Here is a 23,123-nt window from a genome sequence, read left to right as displayed (position 1 = left end):
GACCCCGGTGACGGAAGTGACGTAAGGCCGAGGCTGGAGGGCCGCGCTGGGCTGGGCCCACAGGCGCTCGGGGTTGGACCCAGCGACCGTCGGCAGCAGCATGGCTCTCCTCTTTCTCCTACCCCTTGTCATGCAGGGTGTGAGCAGGGCTGAGATGGGCACCGCGGATCTGGGGCCGTCCTCAGGTACCGTCGCTCGCGGCAGGGCTGCGGCCGGGTCGGGACGAGAGGGAGGGAGGGGTCCGCCCCAGCCGGGAAGCCCCGCCCCGCTTCTCCGCGGTCGCCCTAGCCCGGGACCCCTTTGTCGGGCCCTGAGCGGGCGACGGGGACGCGAGGTGGGGTCGCGAGACTGGGGCTCCGTGGTTTGCACTCGTCGGTTGCCTTTCTCCTGCCTCTTCCCTGGTTGCCGCCACAACAAATCACGCCGCTTGTTTTTCCGACTCTTGTAATCCACTTTTAAATACGATTATGCGCTGCAGAAGGACGTTGCCGGTCAATGTGGGACAGCGTGGTCTCAAAGATTATAATATCGTCTTCTTACTGTACCTTTTTTTATGGTTAGATACGCAGATACTCACTAGTATGCTACGGTTGCCTGTAGTGTTCAGTGCAGTGACAGGCTGTACAGATTCATGACCTAAGAGCAGTAGGCTGTGTCATCTGGGTTTGTCTGGGTTTCTACTGCCCGAAGAAATTGCCTAAGGGGACATTTCTCCATTTCTCAGAACGGATCTCCATCGTTAAGTGACGCATGACTGTGAGTGTCCTGATCAGCATGTGGCATCGTGGTCTCAGTTCGTGGCTTAAATACTTCTTTCTTAGCGGGGGTGGGGGGGGACTCAAAGTGCTTAGGGTAGGAAAGTATGCATTATGTCGCCAGCTGAGAAGTAAGTGGCAGCTGAGAAGTAAGTGGCAGTCCGTCTTAGGTCTCAGTCTGGAAGTGGTGGATTGCCGGCACTCACTAGCAGATTTGGCAGTAGGTCTCTTCGTGCGGGTTTGTTCTTCGGAGCATTTTATTTCCACCTGCTTATTGACATTTCCTAGAAAACAAATGTTGAGGGTGGCTTTTCTGAAGTGCAGAGTAATTGTGATTACGAGCTCCAGAGAAAAGAGTAAACCTTTTCAATTCAGTTTTCTTTTTTTTATTATGATTTATGATTCATACGGACTTTGAAAGGTCCACGTTTTGGTTCTGTGTTCACAACAATCTTCTAGAGCAGGCGTTATTTGTCTCTGTCTTTATGGACGAGAAATTGAGTTACGGAGAGGCCTGCCCAACTGGCAGAGAGGTCATAGCCACTCAGTGGGGAGCTGCTCAATTTGGCTCCAGAGTCCAAGTTCTTAACTGCTTTGCCAGGCTGTAGTCAGTCATCCACATGGGCAGCTGCAGTACTTTGCGGTAAGAGCTTGCACTTAGGCACAGACTAGTGGAAAGCAAGGCGGGGTGCTTGTCTCTTTTAGGGAAGTCAGTGAAGACTTCACAAAGGTGACCCCAGTGTTGGAACCAGAGGTGCAGAGACTGAGGTGCAGAGGTGTGATAGCATGTTGAATTCGTGGAATATTAAGCGTTCTATTGTAAAGTGTGTGTGAGAGCTTACAAGGGGAGATAGGTTAGGTGGAGAAGTAGGAACCAAATAATGAATTGCCATATTATGTGTACCAGCAAGAAACCTAGCTTTATTAACTTAAGCAAAAAGAGGAATTTATTGTCTCAGAAAAACCAGAGTTAAACAGAAAATTATAGATGCCAGCTGGGTCTCAAGAAGCTAGAACCAGGAACCCAAACTGCTAGGACTCTCCATTTCTTATTTCTAACTGTCTGGGTATTGACAGCTTTCCACACTTGGCAGGAATCATGGATGCTGATAGCTTCTGAGTTTTGACATCTTGCAGCCTCCTCCATTCTAACAAAATGCCAGGGAAAGGCTGTGATTTGCCCAGCTAGGTTCAGGTGCCAGCTTGCATGGGAAGGACATTCTCGTAGAGGGTTGGGTTGGGTTACCAGAAGAAGCGGAATGGCGTGCCTGAAGTACAGGTGTTGAGCCAACAAAATAATACACCCACTATGCCTTGCTGAAGTCAGTCATTATTTACTAATGCTGACATCATTGGATTATCAATTACAAAGGGAAATGATTTTATGCAGGATCAGACATGCCATTTAGAAAGACCAGTCATCTTATAAAATAGTTTGAGGGTAAACACAAGGCCCATTAGGAGGCTGCTGCTTAAGTTGGAGTCGATAAGTAGTTTAAGTGGAGAAGAGGACAGTTAGCAGAACATTTAGAAGGAAGAGTTAGTAGGCCTCTGACTGGATGTCAGCAGAGAAAGAGGATAACGCTAGCGCAGGCATAGCGTTAAAGCAAGTGCCAGGCCCTTCCTTCTGAATACGGGGCCCTATGAGTGCACCGTGTGACCCCTGTGGGTGCACAATTTGCACGTCCTTGTAGCTTGCTCTGGGAGGAGGATTGCCTGTCTGCCTCCCGTGGGAAGATCAACTGCAGCCTTCTGTATTCTGCAGAAACTTTAGAATTTGTCTCTGTACCTCTCGTTCTAAAACCGGGGTCACTTTTGTGAAGCCTTTCCTGACTCCCCTAGAAGAGACAAGCACCCCGGCCTTGCTTTTCATTAGTTTCAGTGAGCCCTCTTTTTAAAGTGCATTTCTAACACATTTCTCTAGATTTTTCAGTGCATTTCTCTAGATTTTGTTGTGTTCCCTGTTCTTTTAAAGTTAATTTAAAACACAAAATCTCCAAAGTAGGAAGAAACCAACAATGCTCTGGCTCTTGCTTAGCTTCCCAGCCTTATTCTTACTGTTGCTGGGCTTGACTCTATAGTTGAAGCTCATCTTAGATGAGAGGACCTGGTAAGAACAGGGAAGCAGACAAGAGAATATGGTGATATAGTCAGTCTCCAGGAAATCCAGGTGTTTAGGAATGTATTGTGTTACATTCATGGGCTTTCATTAATACTTCTTAAGTGAAAATAAAATGTGTGTGCCACTTAATAATCAGTAGTATTTCACTCTTTATGCACTTTTACACATAAAAGTAGTATATATTTTTAAGTGAATCAGGGTGTGCCACTGGCTTTCTTCATCCAGATGAATGTCCCACTCTGAGTAATAGCTGAAGAGCTAGGCTGGACTTCACACCAACTGGAAGGCTCTTCACTGACCTTGTACAGTTTATCAGCTATGCTTCCTACTAATTATCTGACTTTAGGATAAAGCTCTGAGTACTGTTTAAATTTTTCACTATTTCTTTGGATTCTATAGTTATTTCAGAGATTCAAAATACACAGGATAATACTTTTTAATTATATTTATTGAATAGGGTATTAAATTTTCTTTTTCATTTTATTCTGATTCGTGATTCACACAGACTTTGAAAGGACCATATTTTGGTTCTATCTAAAAGAAAACCTAGGCTGGGGGCAGTGGCTCATGCCTGTAATCCCAGCACATCGGCGGAAGGATCACTGGAGCCCAGAAGTTCAAGACCAGCCTGGGCAACATGGCAAAACCCATCTCTACAAAAAAATACAAAAATTAACCCTCTGTGGTGGCATGTGCCTGTAGTCCTAGCTACTGGGGAGGCTGAGGTAGGAGGATCACTTGAGCCCAGGAGGTCTAGGCTGCAGTGAGCCATGATTGTACCACTGCACTCCAGCTTGGGCAACAGAGCAAGACTCTGTCTCTCGTGTTTGTGTGTGTGTGTTTGTGTATGAAAACCTAAAGAAAAGTAATAAACAGCTATCTTACAAAATTTGGCAGCATACCAGTAGTGAAGTTGCTTTACAAACCAGATGAGTAATTAATGGTTCAATTTTGACTGAACAAAGAATCAGAATGAGGTTTGAACCAGAATGAAGTGAATTCCTAACAGAAAGGAATTTACTTGTAATTTTCTTATTAAAGGGATGCCTTTATTTTAGATTATCCTAATGCATAGTAATCAGAATACTAGGTATCTGTTTAGGTCTTGTGCATTTTTAAGAAATTATTCATTTTAATGCATTGTTCAACTTTTGCAGTGGCCATAATATAATTGTGATAATATAATAAAATCAGGAAACATTACCTGAAGCAGATGCTTTTGAAGTCACCAGAAAATAGTCTTCTCCAATTCCAATTTAAATATGGAGGTAATTTACCCCTTATTTTATTAAATGATCACAAAGATGTTGGAAGCATTTTTCTTAATGAAAACCAACAAAACTTTGCATATTGTCAAGTTACGTAACTTCTCTAAGCCTTTGTTTTCTCATTGGTAAAATATGTATGGTAACATTGTCTCCCTCACGGGATGGATGTGATGAGTATCTGAGGTAATGCATTAAAAAGGTAAGCACACTGTGTGTCTTGTAGTAAATACTTAATATGTTAGGGATTATTCAATAATGTGCATTATTATTTTAACAAATATATCTTTAAATATTAAATTCCCTTAGTCATATGTGAGAAATTGTGTTGGCTTTTAAAAAAACAAACTTAACCAGATCAGTATGAGAAACTTAAAATAGGCTCAGCAGCTAACTCATTCTTCCATCTCTTCCAACAGACAAAAAAGTTTGGTTTTTTAGTAGACTGGAAAGGCCTGCATTGTTTTTTCATTTCCTCAACTGTTTTTCAATTCAGAATGAGTTAGTCCAAAAGAGAATTAGTGTTGAGAAATGACTTCTCTCAGGGACTAGATTGGTCTGGTCCAGTCAGAACTAATGCCAGACCAAACCCAACTAGATGAAATTGGATAAATAGGAGTAAGAATAAAGCCCTGGATTTCAAGTCAGAAAAGTGGCTGAGCAGATATTTATTGGATAAGCCCCAACTTGGTGGTGGTGCGAGGGAAAAATGTAGGGGAGGTTAGTTACTTACAAGTTCACTGCAGGCCACTATGTGTTATGCCTGGCTCTTTAAAAAGAAAAATTTCAATTAGAAGATTTCAATGAACACTTGAAACATCACCTGCAAGAATTATCAAAATGTCTGTACTCAGCTTAAACCTGGGGGATGCGGCTCCTTGCTACAGTGAAAGTTGGAAAGCATTAAGAAAAATAGTCATTTTATCACCACTGGAAGCCATTCGGGAGGGAGATTGTAATCAAATATGTTCTGACAAAAATACAAAGGCCTTGATTTGGTACTTTTCATTTATTCAGTGTGGATTTCTTATGCTGGTTCTGTTTGCTGTGCAGATGAAACCTTTGTGACAGTCCCCATTCCTGTCCCTGTATCTTTAACATGGGGAAGGTGTTAGATCTTCTCTGAGAGTTGTTCTTAAGAAAAAGATCCAGATGCTTTAATTTGAAACATTTGTTTTTGAGTTGTAGTGTCAGATGACTTAGAATCCACAACAACAGTTTACTTCATCCTCACTTCCTTATGCTTCTCAGCGTGCTCTTCCCATGAAGAGGTTGGTGAGCAGGTTGTCAGATGATTTCTGCAGAGTCCATAGCCCTGTTCCACCATAGATGTACAAACCTTTTATACAGTCTTTTTACACTAGTGTGTTAAGATGGGTGATGAACTCCTTGGGCTGTCCTTTTTTAAAGAGACACAGATGCTTTTGGTGGTTACAGGATGGACTCAGGTAGCAGCCCTGGTTCCTGTCACCCATCTATGCAGAGGAAATGGCCAGTGTCTTCAGACTATACTCTGCAGGTATCTGTAGTTTGCCATCCACCCTACATTCACCAACATTTATTGCAGAGCTATCACGACTGCTATTTTTTGATCCTTTGTGACATTGTTATGGTCCCGTCGATAGCACTGCTCTGTATCACCTGCTGATCTTCACTGGTCTTTTGTGTTGTCTCTCTTTTTTCATATCCTGTCTCTTCTGGCTTATCAGCTTTCTGAGGAAACAGTTGGCTTTAACCAGGGCCCTCCTTTTTTCTGCATTGTAATTAAAGTGTTAGGAAAAACAAATTCTTCTCTCCTGTGTTTAGTTTTCTTAAATTATCAGCTGTGAGTTGTAGGGGAGTTCTGGGAATTAGATCTTAAAATAGCTAAAGTTTACTCCGGATAGTATGCAGATGTAATACATTAAATAATTCTGAGTCCATTTCCAAAAGCAACATGAGTTACACAAAACTATCTATCTTGGCATTTTCAAGAGATGGGAAAATCTGTAAGATTATCTTATTTCATGAAATCAGTCTGGTAAGATCTTTTCTTAAGCCCCAGAGATAATAATACTCTTTTGCTGTTTCTACATATATTTTTATTTACATAGTGTAAATGTATTAGAAGTTAATTGTAAGCCTTAATTAATTTAATCTGAATATATAACAATTTAAACCTCACATTACAAAATTCTGAAGCTTAAGAAAACTGCTTATGTCTGTCATATTATTTTGGCAAATAATATTTGGCAAAAAATAATATTTGGCAAAACAAAGGCAGATGTCTAATAACCACATAGTTTCTCCTCTGGTAGCATTAAAAACCACAGATAACATCTTTTGGTGTAAATTTATAAGTTTTTCTTTTAACCTAGTAGTAATTTCTTTTTGCTATAAACCATTGAAATATTTTCCTCCTACCACCTGTCTGTCTTGCTTTGAAAGCTATGATTTAAGTCCTTGTCCTAGTCTAACCATATCAGGCTTTTACTTAAATTATAGGAAACATACTTTGATTCACGTTAAAAACTAATCTAATGCTGCACAAGCCTACTCCTGTTTGTAGTTTTCCATTGTGTGATTCAGTAGCCCCTTCCTAAGTACAAATGCACTTTGTTTGATATTCTAGTATGCAGATTGACTTCTATATGCCTTTTTCTCACAGGAATTTCAGGTTGAGCGTATACCATTATAAAGCCATTCCTACTGGGTATAATTAAAAAGAGAGCCTTAGGCTGGGCCCGGTGGCTCACACCTGTAATCTCAGCACTTTGGGAGGCCCAGTGGGCGATTCATGAGGTTGGGAGTTTGAGACCAGCCTGACCAACATGGTGAAACCCCATCTCTACTAAAAATACAAAAATTAGCCATGTCTGGTGGTGCAAACCTGTAATCTCAGCTACTCGGGAGGCTGAGGCAGGAGAATCATTTGAACCCAGGAGGCAGAGGTTGCAGTGAGCAGAGATCATGCCATTGCACTCCAACCTGGGCAACAGAGCAAGACTCTGTCTCAAAAGGAGGGGAGTGGAGCTTAAAAGGAAGCAAAGGATTTCCAGTCTTGGAAACCTAGAGGAAGGGGGGTCCTTGCTATGTAGTGGCAGAAAGCTGAGTGACACTGTAGCCTTCAGTGACACCAAAAGTAGAGAATGTCTGAGGAGCTGTGTGATCTAGCTCAGGAGGTTTCTAACCAGAGTGCTGAAAGTGCCACCTGGTTTCTTCTTGCATCTTATAGTAACAGGTGAGACTTTGCTCAATCATGGGAAGAACTGTTAAAAAGAAACCAGGACCACCTGGTTTGAAAATTCTCAGCCTCTCGAGAGGCAAAAAATGCCAAAATGAAGAAATGGTCTCCGAAGGAAGGCTCAGATTTAGTATGAGTTTTCTTAGCATCAAGTACCTCTGTTTTCCGGTTGAAAAAGTATATTTACATGTGTGATTGTTATTTGATATTAATGTTGATTGAACCCAGGTGAAGAGGAATGACTTTTATTTCTACCTAAAATAGGGATTGTGAAGTATTTGAGTTGTTTCAGGAGGTTGAGATGCAAACGTGTGATAGAAGAAAGACCCTCTTAAGGAAGCCTCAGTATCCCCTGCTATGAATGGCCATGGGAACTCTACAAAAAACAAAGAGCCAAGGCTACTCTGGCAAGAACAGTGCCTTAGTGATCACCTACAAGGAAGTTGCTTAGAGAACCAGAGATGGCAGGTACCAGGAGCCTTCAGCTGCGCTTCTGGAAGCAGAAGGAGAAAAACTAGGTGTCTGGTCACTGGCCACAAAAAGGTCAAGTTAGTAGTATGAAGTATTTGAATCTTCAGATCCTCCCCAGCTTGATAATCTCAACCTTTTGGCCCAAATTATTACACCATTTTGGTAAATAATATAGAAGTTAGATCTTTTGGCAATAACCAAATCTATTCATTTGTTTGAGGGGAGCCATGAAATATACAGGTTTACTGTAAAGCATTCTGTTTTTAAGTTAGTTTTTCCTCAACTTTTTTTTTTAAAGAACACTTAAATTGTAAACATAAAGCAGGGTTTCTCAACCTTGGCACTGCTGGCATTTGGGGCTATTTTATTTTTTGTTGTGGAGGCTGTCTGATGCATTGTAGGATATTTAGCAGCACCCTTGGTCTCTGCCCTCTAGATGCCAGCAGTACCTCCCCCACCCACTTCTTCTCCAGGTTGTGAGAGCCAAAAATGTCTACAGACATTGATTGCCTAATGTCTCCTGGCAACACAATCACTTCCCACAGAGAACCACTGCAATAAAGGAAAAAATAATCAGAAAAAGAAAATAATAATGGTGATAGCATTTAATTGTCCATTAGTGCCTATTATTTACCTAAAAAACTCTTAATCCATGTTCTGCTTTGAAAATATATGTGTTAAATAATTGTAAATTAAGGCAATATACCAGTTTGGTCTTGAATATTGGAATTTTTGTTTGGGGAAAATATAGATTTTCCCTTCAGCAGTAAGCAAATATCTTAGGGATATGAAAGTAACACCTCATGACAGATCAGGAAATCTGAAGTATTTAGCAGTGTGGCCAAGAAAGAACCCAAATTTATTAATGTTTGACCTAGGGAGTATTTTTCTTATTTAAGCAGTCTGCTTGATATATATATAAATCATCATCATTATCATCCAAGGCACTTTGGAAAAATAGAAACTTCTGTCCCTCTCACAATTTTTGAGGATGATTATAAGTTATGTTTGGAAGCCACTGTTCCTATCCACATGGACATTCATTTATTTGTTTTAGTTATATAAGTAAATCATGTTTAATAGAGTGTTCCAGGGAGGTGAGATTGAATAACCATAAATTCGGGGTCACATCGCTAACTGTGTACATTCATGTTTATCTGTAAAGAAGTGAAGGGAGAAAGGAGAAGTGTGTGTGTTCAGTTTTCCAAGGGGTGTTGGATAACAACCTTTTACACTGAACAGTGGGGAAAAATGACTCCTTTTTTTTTTTTTCTAAGAGAACTGAATGCAGTGGCACAGTCACAGCTCACTGCAGCCTTGACCTCCTGGGCTCAAGCAATCTTCCTCAGCCTCCCGAGTAGCTGAAACTACAGGCACAGGCCTCTTCACCTGGCTAATTTTTTAATTATTTGCGGAGACAGGGTCTCCAACTCCTGAGCTCAACAGATCCTCCCACCTCAGCCTCCCAAAATGCTGGGATTACAGGCGTGGGCCACCGCACCTGGCCCATGACTACTTTTAATAACTAGATTTTGATAGTGTCTGATTAGATGTTAAAATGACTTCTGTCTGTTCTCTTACGTGACTCAAGTCTTATCAACAGATGTTTTCTGAAAGGTTTAAAAGAGTGAAGGCAAGAAGAAATGTTGGGTATGTTTTGTAAAAAGCCCTGCACACCCCAGAGAGCAGAATGTTGATGAAACTGGAATGTGTGGCTCCATTGTTCAATCTTTAGGTATCTATTCCTGTACTATAGAAAAAGTGTGGAAGGCATAAATAGTAGTATGTGTAGAGTTGAGAGGTTGATGGTATTTTAGAGTGAAATTGGCCATCCTCATTGTAGCCAGTTCCTCTGTAGACATTTGTATTAGTCTGTTTTCATGCTGCTGATAAAGACATACCCAAGGCTGGGAAGAAAAAGATGTTTGATTGGACTTACAGTTCCACATGGCTGGGGAGGCCTCAGAATCACAGCAAGGGCGAAAGGTCTTACATGGTGGCAGCAAGAGAAAAATGAGGAAGAAGCAAAAGCAGAAACCCCTGATAAACCCATCAGATCTCGTGAGACTTACTCACTATCACGAGACTAGCATGGGAAAGACCAGCCCCCGTGATTCAATTACTTCCCCCAGGTCCCTCTCATAACATGTGGGAATTCCGAGAGATACAATTCAAGTTGAGATTTCGGTGGGGACACAGAACCAAACCATATTATGCTACCCCTGGCCCCTCCAAATCTCATGTCCTTACATTTCAAAACCAATCATGCCTTCCAAACAGTCTCCCAAAGTCTTAACTCATTTCAGCATTAACCCAAAAGTCCACATTCCAAAGTCCCATCTGAGACAAGGCAAGTCCCTTCTGCCTGTGAGCCTGTAAAATCAAAAGCAAGCTAGTTACTTCCTAGATACAGTGTGGGTACAGGTATTGGGTAAATACAGCCATTCCAAATGGGAGAAATTGGCCAAAACAAAGGAGTTATAGAGCCCATGCAAGTCCATAATCCAGTGGGGCAGTCAAATCTTAAAGCTCCGAAATGATCTCCTTTGACTCCAGGTCTCACATCCAGGTCATGCGGATGTAAGAGGTGGCTTCCCATGGTCTTGAGCAGCTCTGCCCCTGTGGCTTTGCAGGGTACAGGCTCCCTCTCAGCTGCTTTCACAGGCTGCCATTGAATGTCTGCAGCTTTTCCAGAAGTTGTCAGTGGATCTACCATTCTGGAGTCTGGAGGATGGTGGCCCTCTTCTCACAGCTCTACCAGGCAGTGCCCCAGTAGGGACTTGTGTGAGGGCTCTGACCTCACATTTTCCTTCCACACTGGCCTAGCAGAGGTTCTCCATGAGGGCCCTGCCCCTGCAGCAAACTTTTGCCTGGGCATCCAGGCATTTCCATACATCTTCTGAAATCTAAGCAGAGGTTCCCAAATCTCAATTCTTGACTTCTGCGCACCCATAGGCTCAACACCATGTGGAAGCTGTCAAGGCTTGTGACTTCCACCCTCCGAAGCCACAGCCCGAGCTATATGTTGGCCTCTTTCAGTCACAGCTGGAGCAGCTGGGACGCAAGGCACCAAGTCCCTAGGCTGCACACAGCACGGGGACCCTGGGCCTGGCCACAAAACCACTTTTTCCTCCTAGGCCTCCAGGCCTGTGATGGGAAGCGCTGGCGTGAATGTCTCTGACATGGCCTGGAGACATTTTCTCGATGGCCTTGGGGATTAACATTAGGCTTCTTGCTACTTATGCACATTTCTGCAGCCAGCTTGAATTTCTCCCCAGAAAATGGGTTTTTCTTTTCTGTCTCATAGTCAGGCTGCAAATTTTCCAAACTTTTATGCTCTGCTTCCCTTATAAAACTGAATGCCTTTAACAGCACGCAAGTCACTTCTTGAATGCTATGCCACTTAGTAATTTCTTCCACCAGATACCCTAAATCATCTCTCTCAAGTTCAGAGTTCCACAAATCTCTAGGGCAGGGGCAAAATGCCGCCAGTCTCTTTGCTAAAACATAGCAAGAGTCACCTTTGCTCCAGTTCCCAGCAAGTTCCTCACCTCCACTGAGACCACCTCAGCCTGGATTTTATTGTCCATATTGCTATCAGCATTTTGGGCAAAGCCATTCAACAAGTCTCTTAAGTAAAGTTCCAAACATTTTCCTATTTCTTCTGAGCCCTCCAAACTGTTCCAGTCTCTGCCTGTTACCCTGTTCCAAAGTTGCTTCCACATTTTCTTGTATCTTTTCAGCAATGCCCCACTCTGCTGGTACCAATTTACTGTATTAGTCCTTTTTCATGCTGCTAATAAAGACATGCCCAAGACTGGGAAGAAAAAGATGTTTAATTGAACTTACAGTTCCACATGGTTGGAGAGGCCTCAGAATCATGGCGGGGGAGAAAGGCACTTCTTACATGGTGGCAGCAAGAGAAAATGAGGAAGAAGCAAAAAGCAGAAGCCCCAATAAACCCATCATATCTCATGAGACTTATTCACTATCACGAAAATAGCACAGGAAAGACTGGCCCCCATGATTCAATTACCTCTCCCTGGGTCCAAGCCACAACACATGGGAATTCTGGGAGATACAGTTCAAGTTGAGATTTGGGTGGGGACACAGCCAAACCCTATCAACATTGAATACAATCTGTAGTATCAAATATTGAAAATTCTAGTGATGAAATGAGGATTATTAATTCAATAATCAGTGCATTTGATTATAAAACTTCTATCATATTAAGGGAATTTATTGCTTCATGCTGTATTTGTGTTTCCTTTATATTGCAATGATATTTCCATAATTTAAAACGAATCAGAACTCTTCTATAGATTTTTCAATAAAATTAATTTCTAGATGTCTACTCTTCATTTAAATAATTTTGGTATCCTGGTGAATTCTACTTTTCTTCAAATATACATATCTGGGCAATGTGGCATCTTACAATAAGGCTTTCCAATGTTAATGTTAGTTTCTTACAATTGTCCCTTTTACTTTTTTATTTTCTTACAGTGCCTACACCAACTAATGTTACAATTGAATCCTATAACATGAACCCTATCGTATATTGGGAGTACCAGATCATGCCACAGGTCCCTGTTTTTACCGTAGAGGTAAAGAACTATGGGTGAGTGTCACTCTTTTATTTATCCCTTTTATTCCATTTTTGTTTAGGTCCTTGGAAATTCCACAACTGTGTTCTTTCATCAGCCTTCCCACGTGGCAAAACATTCTAAACTGCTTATAGAGGTCCAAAAGTACTAAAGATGCAAATTCTTTGCCAAATATTTCTTGCCTCTTATTTCCTCTTCCTTATCAGTATTGAAATAGAGAAGTGTCACTAAACTTCTGAGATTAGCATGACAAATAAAGCTAATAGTTACTATGTCATCTTCCTATAGTGTATTTTTAGTAGAACAATATAAATTTCAAAAAACTTTTTTGACAACTGTTAGTTTTTTTAATGTGCTTACTCCTATAATTAACATATATAAATGGAATTTAGAGTTGTTTAAAAAAACAGATTTTTAAAAAATTGAATGTGGAATGTGGCTTGCATAGGTCTTACATTTTGAATTGAGCCTCTTTACTGTAACAGAGTTTGTAGTTCTTCTAACTAAAGAGTAAGGGTTTCCTACTTTGTCTAGCGTCTCCATCCTATTCTTAGCTCTGCTCTTTCTACCGCTTTGTGCTGTGAATAAAAAGCAAAGCACAGACAGAAATGGTTTGAGTTTATTTAATAACAATAAAAGTTATCTTCGCATTTTTTTATTCTTTTTAGTGTTAAGAATTCAGAATGGATTGATGCCTGCATCAATATTTCTCATCATTATTGTAATATTTCTGATCATGTTGGTGATCCATCAAATTCTCTTTGGGTCAGAGTTAAAGCCAGGGTTGGACAAAAAGAATCTGCCTATGCAAAGTCAGAAGAATTTGCTGTATGCCGAGATGGTGAGTAGAATGTGTACACATGTAAATTTTAAATTGGAAAATATTTATACATGTCTTCTGTATGTTTGCTTTTATTAGCAGTTGCTGAAAATTATCACAATGCTTAAGAAACACTTGGAGGAATTTAGAGTCAGTACAGGTTGAGCATCCCAAGTCTAGAAACCCAGAATGCTCCAAAATCTGAAACTTTTTGAGCGCCAGCGTGGCACTCAAAGGAAATACTCATTGGAGCATTTTGGATGTTCAGATTTAGAATGTTCAACTGGTAAATATAACGTAAATATTCCAGAATCCAGAAAAAAAAACTCAGAAACCGAAAATACTACTGATCTCAAGCATTTCGGATATGGGATACTCAATCTGTATCCTCTCCTTCTTTCAAGCCCCACAAAATAGGGCTAACAGGTGGCCATCACTTAGCTGCTTCTATGCCATGACATTTCCACTTCATACAATTATAGGTCTGTGCTGCCCAGCGGTCCCCTGCACCACCCTTGCCCTTCCCATCTTTTGTCAGTCATTTGTAAGTTATATTCACTAAGGACTTTGGCAGCTAACTCTTATTCTGAATGCCTGGGGAACCTGAATACCACCTTAATACATTAAAAAATTGCAGAGTTCCTTATTCTCTTCAGCCACTGTGATTTTCAGGTCTTCAGTCTTCCAGCATCCCACTCCCATAGTGTACCTGATGTTTGCTGTCACCTCAAACTCTTGAATCTTTAATTCCAGTTCCTGTATTCCAACTATGACATCCTGCCTTAGCTCTCAGACCCTGACTCCTGGGTAAAAGACACCTTTAGTCACTTGACTCCTCCCTAGTCTTCTAGCCCTTGGGTCCCTTTCCCTCTAGCCTCACTTCCTTTCTCTGCTCCTGCCTTTTAGATTGTGCCACCTCAGTCTCTTCTACAGGCTCTTCCTCTCCTTACCCTTTAAATACTTTTCTTCCCCAGAGTCCACACTTTTGTCATATGATTACCACACCATCTGCATGTTAGATTTTTTTCCATACAGATTTATCAAGGGCCTACTACGTGCCAGAAAGTATACTGGGCCCTGAGGATACACTGATGGGTTAAAAACAGACCTGCCTGGCACACAGTGGTACACAGTAATATGTGAAGACTAGATAAATGGTTCACAACAAAGTCTCAAACATCAAAGACCTAATAAATATTTATGGAATAAGTTCTGATTTTTCACAGTAAAAAGAGTTTTGATGAGGGAAGAAAACTAATGCCATTTCTGAAACGTTTTTTAGAATCCAGGCTTCTTAATCCACAGAAGCAAAGATAAAGGAAAAATTACTTAATAGAGTTTATATTATGTGAAGTCTTTTTTTAACCAAAGTTTATAACTATTTTTATTTACAACTAGAAATGAAATTAAACTGCTAAATAGGCATTTAGATTAAATAAGAGTTCTTCTTGCCTGAGATTTATGAAACATTTGTTCATTAAGGACCCCGAGACTATCTTCTAGATATTTGTGGAGTGGTTTAAATGTGGTCCTGCTTTAGAACAACCAGAACAAAAACAATAGGTTGATTGATAGATCCTGGTAATTTTATGAAATGTACCATTTAGTTCCAAGGCCAGTACTTATTATACTTCCTCCTCCTCCTTCCCCAGGAAAAATTGGACCACCTAAACTGGATATCAGAAAGGAGGAGAAGCAAATCATGATTGACATATTTCACCCTTCAGTTTTTGTAAATGGAGACGAGCAGGAAGTCGATTATGATCCCGAAACTACCTGTTACATTAGGGTGTACAATGTGTATGTGAGAATGAACGGAAGTGAGGTATGTGTTTCACATTTTTCATAATGGAAATTCTTGTGTAGCTAGCAAAAGTTGTTCCTTTCTGTAGTGTAATGAAAATAGGATGCTTATAAATATTCAAGCAAGACTCACAGATCATAGATTTGATAAGAAAAATATGTGAATGCTATTAAAGCAAAAATGATACAGAGTTAGTCACTAACACTGACCATGTGAATACATTTAGTTTTTATTTGCTTCATTTAGCAGAATGGCTCTAATCTAGGATTTTTCCCAGTACACCTCCATTGCTCCACTGGTAAAACGAGGATTTTCTTCCTCATTGGCGGTGACGTAAAGTAATATTAATACTTCTGTTTCCCACCAGCTAAGTTTCTGGACAAATGAATAGGACAAATGAACATTTGTTAGTTTAACAACTAACAGTAAACATTCCTGCAATTTGAGTTTTTAAATTTACCGTTTTTATAAGGAATATAACAGATGCATAGTATCGTGCTGTGTTGAAGTAACAAATTGACTTATTGATAGTAAAGCTATTTTTAGACATGTTCAAGTCAGTCATATATATTTCTTCAGTTGTTTGACCAGGACTAATATGGTGATTTTTTCTTTTTTCAGATTAAAAGAAGCTGTGCATTTTCACTGTTTTCTTTTTCCATCTAGATCCAGTATAAAATACTCACGCAGAAGGAAGATGATTGTGACGAGCTTCAGTGCCAGTTAGCGATTCCAGTATCCTCACTGAATTCTCAGTACTGTGTTTCAGCAGAAGGAGTCTTACATGTATGGGGTGTTACAACTGAAAAGTCAAAAGAAGTTTGTATTACCATTTTCAATAGCAGCATAAAAGGTAAGTTCTTGCCATTTTTTTTCTAAATATAGAGGGAGCAGTAACTAAAATAGGATCATGTGAGGAAAGCAAACTCATTTGCAGTTTCAAAAGATCTGTTTTAACAATATTCATTTGCATTAGTTCCATTCCTTAGAGAAGTTCAAAATTAAAAATAAGCAGTTTCTCACACATTTAAAGATATAGAACAACTAATTTGGAAAGCCATGTGATGGCCCCTTGACCCAGGAAAGAAAAAATATATAATAAGTACATAAAACTACACAAATGTTTGCATTTCGGGATTATGAATTATAAGTCAGTTTGTTACTTCACCATGGCAAGATGTTATGAATCCACTAAAATGTTCTTTATAGGGATTGTAATTTAAAGACTGAAGAGCAGGAACGATCACTGGTTACAACTGTATGACGTGGACTGGACAAAGACTTGAGATTAATATCCAAAAAAGTTTATAGATGGGTTTGAATAATAGATAATGGGTCATTTTTATAACATTTTACAATAATTAATTTTATTTCATCTTTTAATGTGGGGGGTGGGGAGGTAGAGATATATATGCTAGAACTTGAACTTTAGAACTATTACTCTCAGGTGTCAGGAACCTTAAAGAAGTTTGGACTTTTCTTTGCAGTTAGGAAATGTAAGTGTTCATTATAGATAATTTATAAAATATGAAAAACCAGAAGAAAACAAAATAATCTGTAGTTCTACCATGCAAAAATACCCCATTATTCACAGTTTGATATTTTCTTTAGTTTTTCTGCATAGACATGATCATATTGTATAGTATATATGATTTTGTGTATTGCTTTAAGCATATATTATAACTCATGCTTTGATGATTATCTTTGTGTGTGTGTGTGTGTGTATACATATATTTTTTTCCTTAGGATTTTTTTAGAATAGATTTCATAGGTTTAAAATTTTATGATGCAAGTATATTTTCGAGGAATGGAAATATAGGCTGAAGAGTCAGAACAAACACCTAAAATTCAATACTAATAACTTCAAGCCATTATATGAAGGTTTCAAATAGGTGATTTAAAGCAGTGCAATGCTCATTTTCATTATGCTATTTGAAAAATAAAACCCTTCTTAATGCTCAAAATTTGAAATAATGCAAATGCCGCAGATTTGTTTTTAGCCTGAATTATAAACTGCACTGATAATATGGCCACACGGTGGCATTGCCGTGGCTCCTGAGCAGCAGCCCCTGCCTGCTTGCCTCAATGCCTTGCAGCCAGCACTTGCTCAGCCCATGGGACTTCTAACAGCACTAATGTTGGTTTTGTAGTTATTTTCCTTTTTACTTTTGTAATGATTTAACTTTTTTCACATCCTGTAATAAGCGTAATAGAAGCATTCATTAACTAGTAACTTCCATAGTTAGAAAATTCTGGGTAACAAAATGCCCTAAAGGATGCCAGACATTGTCACAATATGTTAGAGTGCTGTTAATTTGGAAGAGAGAACTATGAAAAAAAAAATACTGAAGATTGTGCTGCAAAAATAAAAGGCAGCATTACAGCAAAGTACACAATGGTGATTCTAGATGTATGTGCTTGGAAACAAATCTTTCCTATTTTATATTATTTATGTCTGGTTTATAATTAAGGGGACTTTATTCCTGTGCAACATTGCTGTGTGCATGTACATCTGTGAAGCTTTATAAGTATTTGCAGTCGTGAAATAAATATAACAGGAAATTCTGAGGAGTGGGGCTAAATCATCTTAAGAGCAATAAACATTGCCAGAATTTCTTTCTTTTTTTTTTGTTGTTTTGTTTTGTTTTGAAATGGAGTCTCGTGCTGTCACCAGGCTGGAGTCCAGTGGCACAATCTCAGCTTACTGCTACCTCCACCTCCCAGGTCCAAGCGCTTCTTCTGCCTCAGCCTCCCACATAGCTGGGACTACAGGCGCATGCCACCACACCCAGCTAATTTTTGTATTTTTAGTAGAGATGGGGTTTCACCATGTTGGCCAAGATTGTCTCGATCTCTTGACCTCGTGATCCGCCCACCTCGACCTCCCAAAGTGCTGGGATTTACAGGCGTGAGCCACTGTGCCCAGCTGCCAGAATTTGTTTCTAAGGAGAGGTATTTTTAAAATTATTCTTTTGCATTTTTAACCGAAAGAAATGCATAACCCTGGAAACACACTGTATGTAGGGCTGTAAGGAAATTATTGTAGAAAAGCTATTTTAACTATGTTGTGTCATAGTAGAATAGTCCCAGAAAGTTCTAGAATTGCAGAGCTGGGAAGAATCATATTGCTATCTAAGACAGATACCTAATTTTTTACTCAGATTTCCTAACTTCTGCTTCCTTCAGTGTTCTTTAAAACTCTGGCCATATTCACTAATGTGTAAATCTATTCAAGAATGGCACTAAGACTTTTTGATAGATAATAGCAGTATTCCATCTTAATTGTAACTTGTGATTTCTGCCTTTTTTAAGGTTCTCTTTGGATTCCAGTTGTTGCTGCTTTACTACTCTTTCTAGTGCTTAGCCTGGTATTCATCTGTTTTTATATTAAGAAGATTAATCCATTGAAGGAAAAAAGCATAATATTACCCAAGTCCTTGGTAATGTATTTAATTTTTTTATATACACTAAAAAGTTAACTTGAACCTTTTTTGATAGTTTCTTAAATTATGTTTTTAAAGTAGAATGATATTCAACAAGATGTCACCTGCCATCAATCAGTCAATCTACCACACATGCAAAATCACATACTGTGTCTTTTGCTGTGCAGCAAGTATTTTGTTTTTTTTTTATTCTCAGGGAAAAACACGGTGAGACAATTCTGTTAAAGATCTTAAAGTCTAGGGGGAAGAAAAGATAAGTATACATTGGCTATATAACGTGTGATAGATTCAAAGATTTATACCTGAGCCCATGAGGACTTTGTCCAGCTTTGGGGTGGGGTTAGTCCTAGCTTTTCCAGAGGCAATGCCTGAGCAGTCTTGAGGGACATACAGGAGTTTAGGCACTAGGGGACAGAATGTGCTAAGGTCCAGAGCCAAGAAAGCATGACTTTGAAAGATCTGCAAATACAGAAACACTTCATTATGGTTGGAGTATGAAAGGAAAGTTAGCCAAAAATGAGACTAACGTAGGAGTTTGACGATTTTCATGTCCAACATTTCAAAGCCTTTGATGTAAAGAATATTTAAAGGTAACAGAATAGTATCTATTTGAGTCAAATATGACAGGAATAATATCTGTGATGCTCAAAGGGCACATTAAAATTTGCTATAAAAAAACTACCTTTAAAGTGGATAAGAACTCTCAACAGTTAGTAGTCAACTCACAAATGAATTATAATATTTTATTCTTACTAGTAATTAAGCACAAAGTAACCTTGCAGTATGCCATTTTACACGTGCTAGAGAAGAAAAAAGAAACCTGGATATCCAGTAGTACCAGCAGTAGCATAACGGGTAAATGCTGGTGAAAAGTAATCTAGCCCTGGTAAGAAGAAAAGCACACAGTGGGTATTCAGTGTAATAGTGACGTAAACATACCATTTCTTCGATATGGTCACTCCACTCTTAAAAAATGTATTATAAGGAAATAATTTCATAAATAAAAAGATGTACAGGATATTTACCATGTTCCATAGCTAGTAAAAATTGGAAACATTTCCCCATCTATTAAATTATTTATCAGTATAAAGAAATAATACGAGCTACTAAAAATAAAATGATGAAGGCAAGTAATGAGAATATTACTTAAGTAGATGTGCCCACTTTGTAAACATAATGTGCGTACATGTGGAAGATAATTGTATTAGGATTCTCTAGAGGGACAGAACTAATGGAATATATATATAAAGATATATATATAATACCAAATAAACTCCCCTTTTTATAAATATATATTATATATTATATATTTTTTATTTTTTATATTTTATATTTTATATAATATATTTTATATATTATATATTATATATTATATAAATTATATATTATATATAATATATTATAAATTATATATCATATATAATATATTATAAATTATATATCATATATAATACATTATAAATTATATATCATATATTATATATTATATATAATATATTATAAATTATATAATATATAATATATTATATATTATATAATATATAATATATTATAAATTATATAATATATAATATATTATAAATTATATAATATATAATATATTATAAATTATATAATATATAATATATTATAAATTATATAATATATAATATATTATAAATTATATAATATATAATATATTATAAATTATAAATTATATATTATATATTATAAATTATATATTATATATTATAAATTATATATTATATATTATAAATTATATATTATATATTATAAATTATATATTATATATTATAAATTATATTATATAATATATTATAAATTATATATTATATAATATATTATAAATTATATATTATATAATATATTATAAATTATATAATATATAGTGTTAATTATATTTTTTATATGTATATAAAGGGGAGTTTGTTTAGTATTATTTAGTATTAACTCACAGGATCAAAGGTCCCACAATAGGCCATCTGCAGGCTGAGGAGCAAGGAGAGCCAGTCCAAGCTCCAAACCTGAAGAACTCAGAGTCCGATGTTCAAGGGCAGGAAGCATCCAGCATGGGAGAAAGATGTAGGCTGGGAGGCTAGGCCAGTCTTTTCACATTTTTCTGCCTGCTTATATTCTAGCCATGCTGGCAGCTGATTAGATTGTGCCCATTCGGGTTAAGGGCGGGTCTTCCTTTCCCAGCCCACTGACTCAAATGTTAATCTCCTTTGGCAGCACCCTCACAGACACACCCAGGATCAATACTTTGTATCCTTCAGTCCAATCAAGTTGACACTCAGTATTAACCATCACAGTAACATACAAAAAGCAACATATATTAGTAAGATATCTGATGGCTTTTTAAAAATTCTAAAACTTTGTTTTTAATATTACTATGGGACCTTTCATTAAAAAGAAAAGGCAACATCTGATTCACCCATTATCCTAAATGTGCCATTTGGTGGTCCATTACTTCAGACCTTTGTTTTTTTTGAGGGTAGGCACTTAAGCTTAACAATTTTTTATCTTTAATCAATTTTTCTCCCCATAGATCTCTGTGGTAAGAAGTGCTACTTTAGAGACAAAACCTGAATCAAAATATGTATCACTCATCACGTCATACCAGCCATTTTCCTTAGAAAAGGAGGTGGTCTGTGAAGAGCCGTTGTCTCCAGCAACAGTTCCAGGCATGCATACCGAAGACAATCCAGGAAAAGTGGAACATACAGAAGAACTTTCTAGTATAACAGAAGTGGTGACTACTGAAGAAAATATTCCTGACGTGGCCCCGGGCAGCCATCTGACTCCAATAGAGAGAGAGAGTTCTTCACCTTTAAGTAGTAACCAGTCTGAACCTGGCAGCATCGCTTTAAACTCGTATCACTCCAGAAATTGTTCTGAGAGTGATCACTCCAGAAATGGTTTTGATACTGATTCCAGCTGTCTGGAATCACATAGCTCCTTATCTGACTCAGAATTTCCCCCAAATAATAAAGGTGAAATAAAAACAGAAGGACAAGAGCTCATAACCGTAATAAAAGCCCCCACCTCCTTTGGTTATGATAAACCACATGTGCTAGTGGATCTACTTGTGGATGATAGTGGTAAAGAGTCCTTGATTGGTTATAGACCAACAGAAGATTCCAAAGAATTTTCATGAGATCAGCTAAGTTGCACCAACTTTGAAGTCTGATTTTCCTGGACAGTTTTCTGCTTTAATTTCATGAAAAGATTATGATCTCAGAAATTGTATCTTAGTTGGTATCAACCAAATGGAGTGACTTAGTTTACATAAAAGCGTAAAGAGGATGTGTGGCATTTTCACTTTCGGCTTGGAAAGTACAGACTTTTTTTTTTTTAAACAAAAAAAGCATTGTAACTTATGAACCTTTACATCCAGATAGGTTACCAGTAACAGGGAACAGTATCCAGTACTCCTGGTTCCTAGGTGAGCAGGTGATGCCCCAGGGACCTTTGTAGCCACTTCACTTTTTTTCTTTTCTCTGCCTTGGTATAGCATATGTTTTTGTAAGTTTATGCATACAGTAATTTTAAGTGGTAATTTCAGAAGAAATTCTGCAAGCTTTTCAAAATTGGACTTAAAATCTAATTCAAACTAATAGAATTAATGGAATATGTAAATAGAAACGTGTATATTTTTTATGAAACATTACAGTTAGAGATTTTTAAATAAAGAATTTTAAAACTCATTTTTGTATTCATTTATTCAAGCACTTAGGCAGTCTTTCATAGTTAAGCAGAATACTTTTATATCCACTGCTTGTTTCCATGCATTAATGCTATAGGATTATTTGCTAATTGTTCATATTTAATATTTAAAACAACCCTAAAAATAATATTTTTAAATGGTCCTTATAGGTCTATATTTCAGTGCTTAACACCCAGTGTGCAGAACACTGTTCTAAGTGGTTTGAGAAGAAAAGATTTAGCTGTAGAGCATGTGGATTGAGGAATCTAGCATAAAGGTGGTGGGCAGAGCCATGGAAATGGATGGAACCTTGAGAATCACATGGTGTGGAAAGAATCCCCAGTGAGAGGCAAACTAAGAGTTAATATATATGTTACCCAAGGATTTCTTGGAATTACTAAGAGGATAGAAATATTCAGAAATTAATATGAATCTGTGAATTAGTGGACCAAAAAAAATGAAATACAATTTACATGAGTAGCAAATCATATTTCTTTGGTTTCTGGAAAGATATTTCTCTTCATTTAAAAATGCAAATTACAAATGAGATACTATTAGTGAAAAAAGTAGTGGTGTGGTTTGCGTGGAACTGGTATAGTCGCTGATTTTGGGGTAATGTCTTGTAAATTGTTTTTCAAACTGATACCCCATACATATCACATTCCACAAAAGTAATATCCTTCAACAGACTTTGATCTCTCTTGTGGGAAAATTACAAAAAATAAAAACTACATGAACAATGCACACATTAGAATGGGAAAAGCAAAAATATGAAAATAATTGAAATAACCAAGGAAGAGGTAATACTTACTGCCCTCCAAAATGATTATACCAATGTGTACTCCCATCAAATGTGAATGAAGTACCTGTTTTTACACCCTAGCTAATTGACTGAAATAAGTCTTTAATC

At 37.9% G+C, this 23,123-nt stretch overlaps 1 protein-coding gene across 3 annotated transcripts; it reads left to right on the top strand.

Moving 5' to 3' along the window:
• The first annotated feature begins 12 nt into the window (after window positions 1-12).
• On the top strand, window positions 13-22,214 carry IFNGR1 (interferon gamma receptor 1). 3 transcript variants are annotated; one of them, XM_016956378.4, is made up of 8 exons: window positions 263-756; window positions 4,035-4,145; window positions 12,340-12,454; window positions 13,109-13,281; window positions 14,913-15,085; window positions 15,731-15,917; window positions 18,377-18,504; window positions 21,056-22,214. In XM_016956378.4, the coding sequence occupies exons 2-8, from the start codon at window positions 4,091-4,093 to the stop codon at window positions 21,662-21,664; spliced, it is 1,440 nt and encodes a 479-aa protein (XP_016811867.1). In that variant the 5' UTR covers window positions 263-756; window positions 4,035-4,090; the 3' UTR covers window positions 21,665-22,214. The 3 variants fall into 3 exon arrangements, with proteins under 3 accessions (XP_001171570.1, XP_016811867.1, XP_009450359.1); XM_001171570.7 differs by lacking the exons at window positions 263-756; window positions 4,035-4,145 and adding an exon at window positions 13-185; XM_009452084.5 differs by lacking the exon at window positions 4,035-4,145.
• The last annotated feature ends 909 nt before the right edge of the window (window positions 22,215-23,123 follow it).

The sequence above is a fragment of the Pan troglodytes genome, chromosome 5 (assembly GCF_028858775.2).
Source record: "Pan troglodytes isolate AG18354 chromosome 5, NHGRI_mPanTro3-v2.0_pri, whole genome shotgun sequence".
Taxonomy (NCBI): Eukaryota; Metazoa; Chordata; class Mammalia; order Primates; family Hominidae; genus Pan; species Pan troglodytes.
The sequence above is the reverse complement of the archived record's forward strand: the minus strand, read 5'-3'. Positions and strand labels throughout refer to the sequence as shown.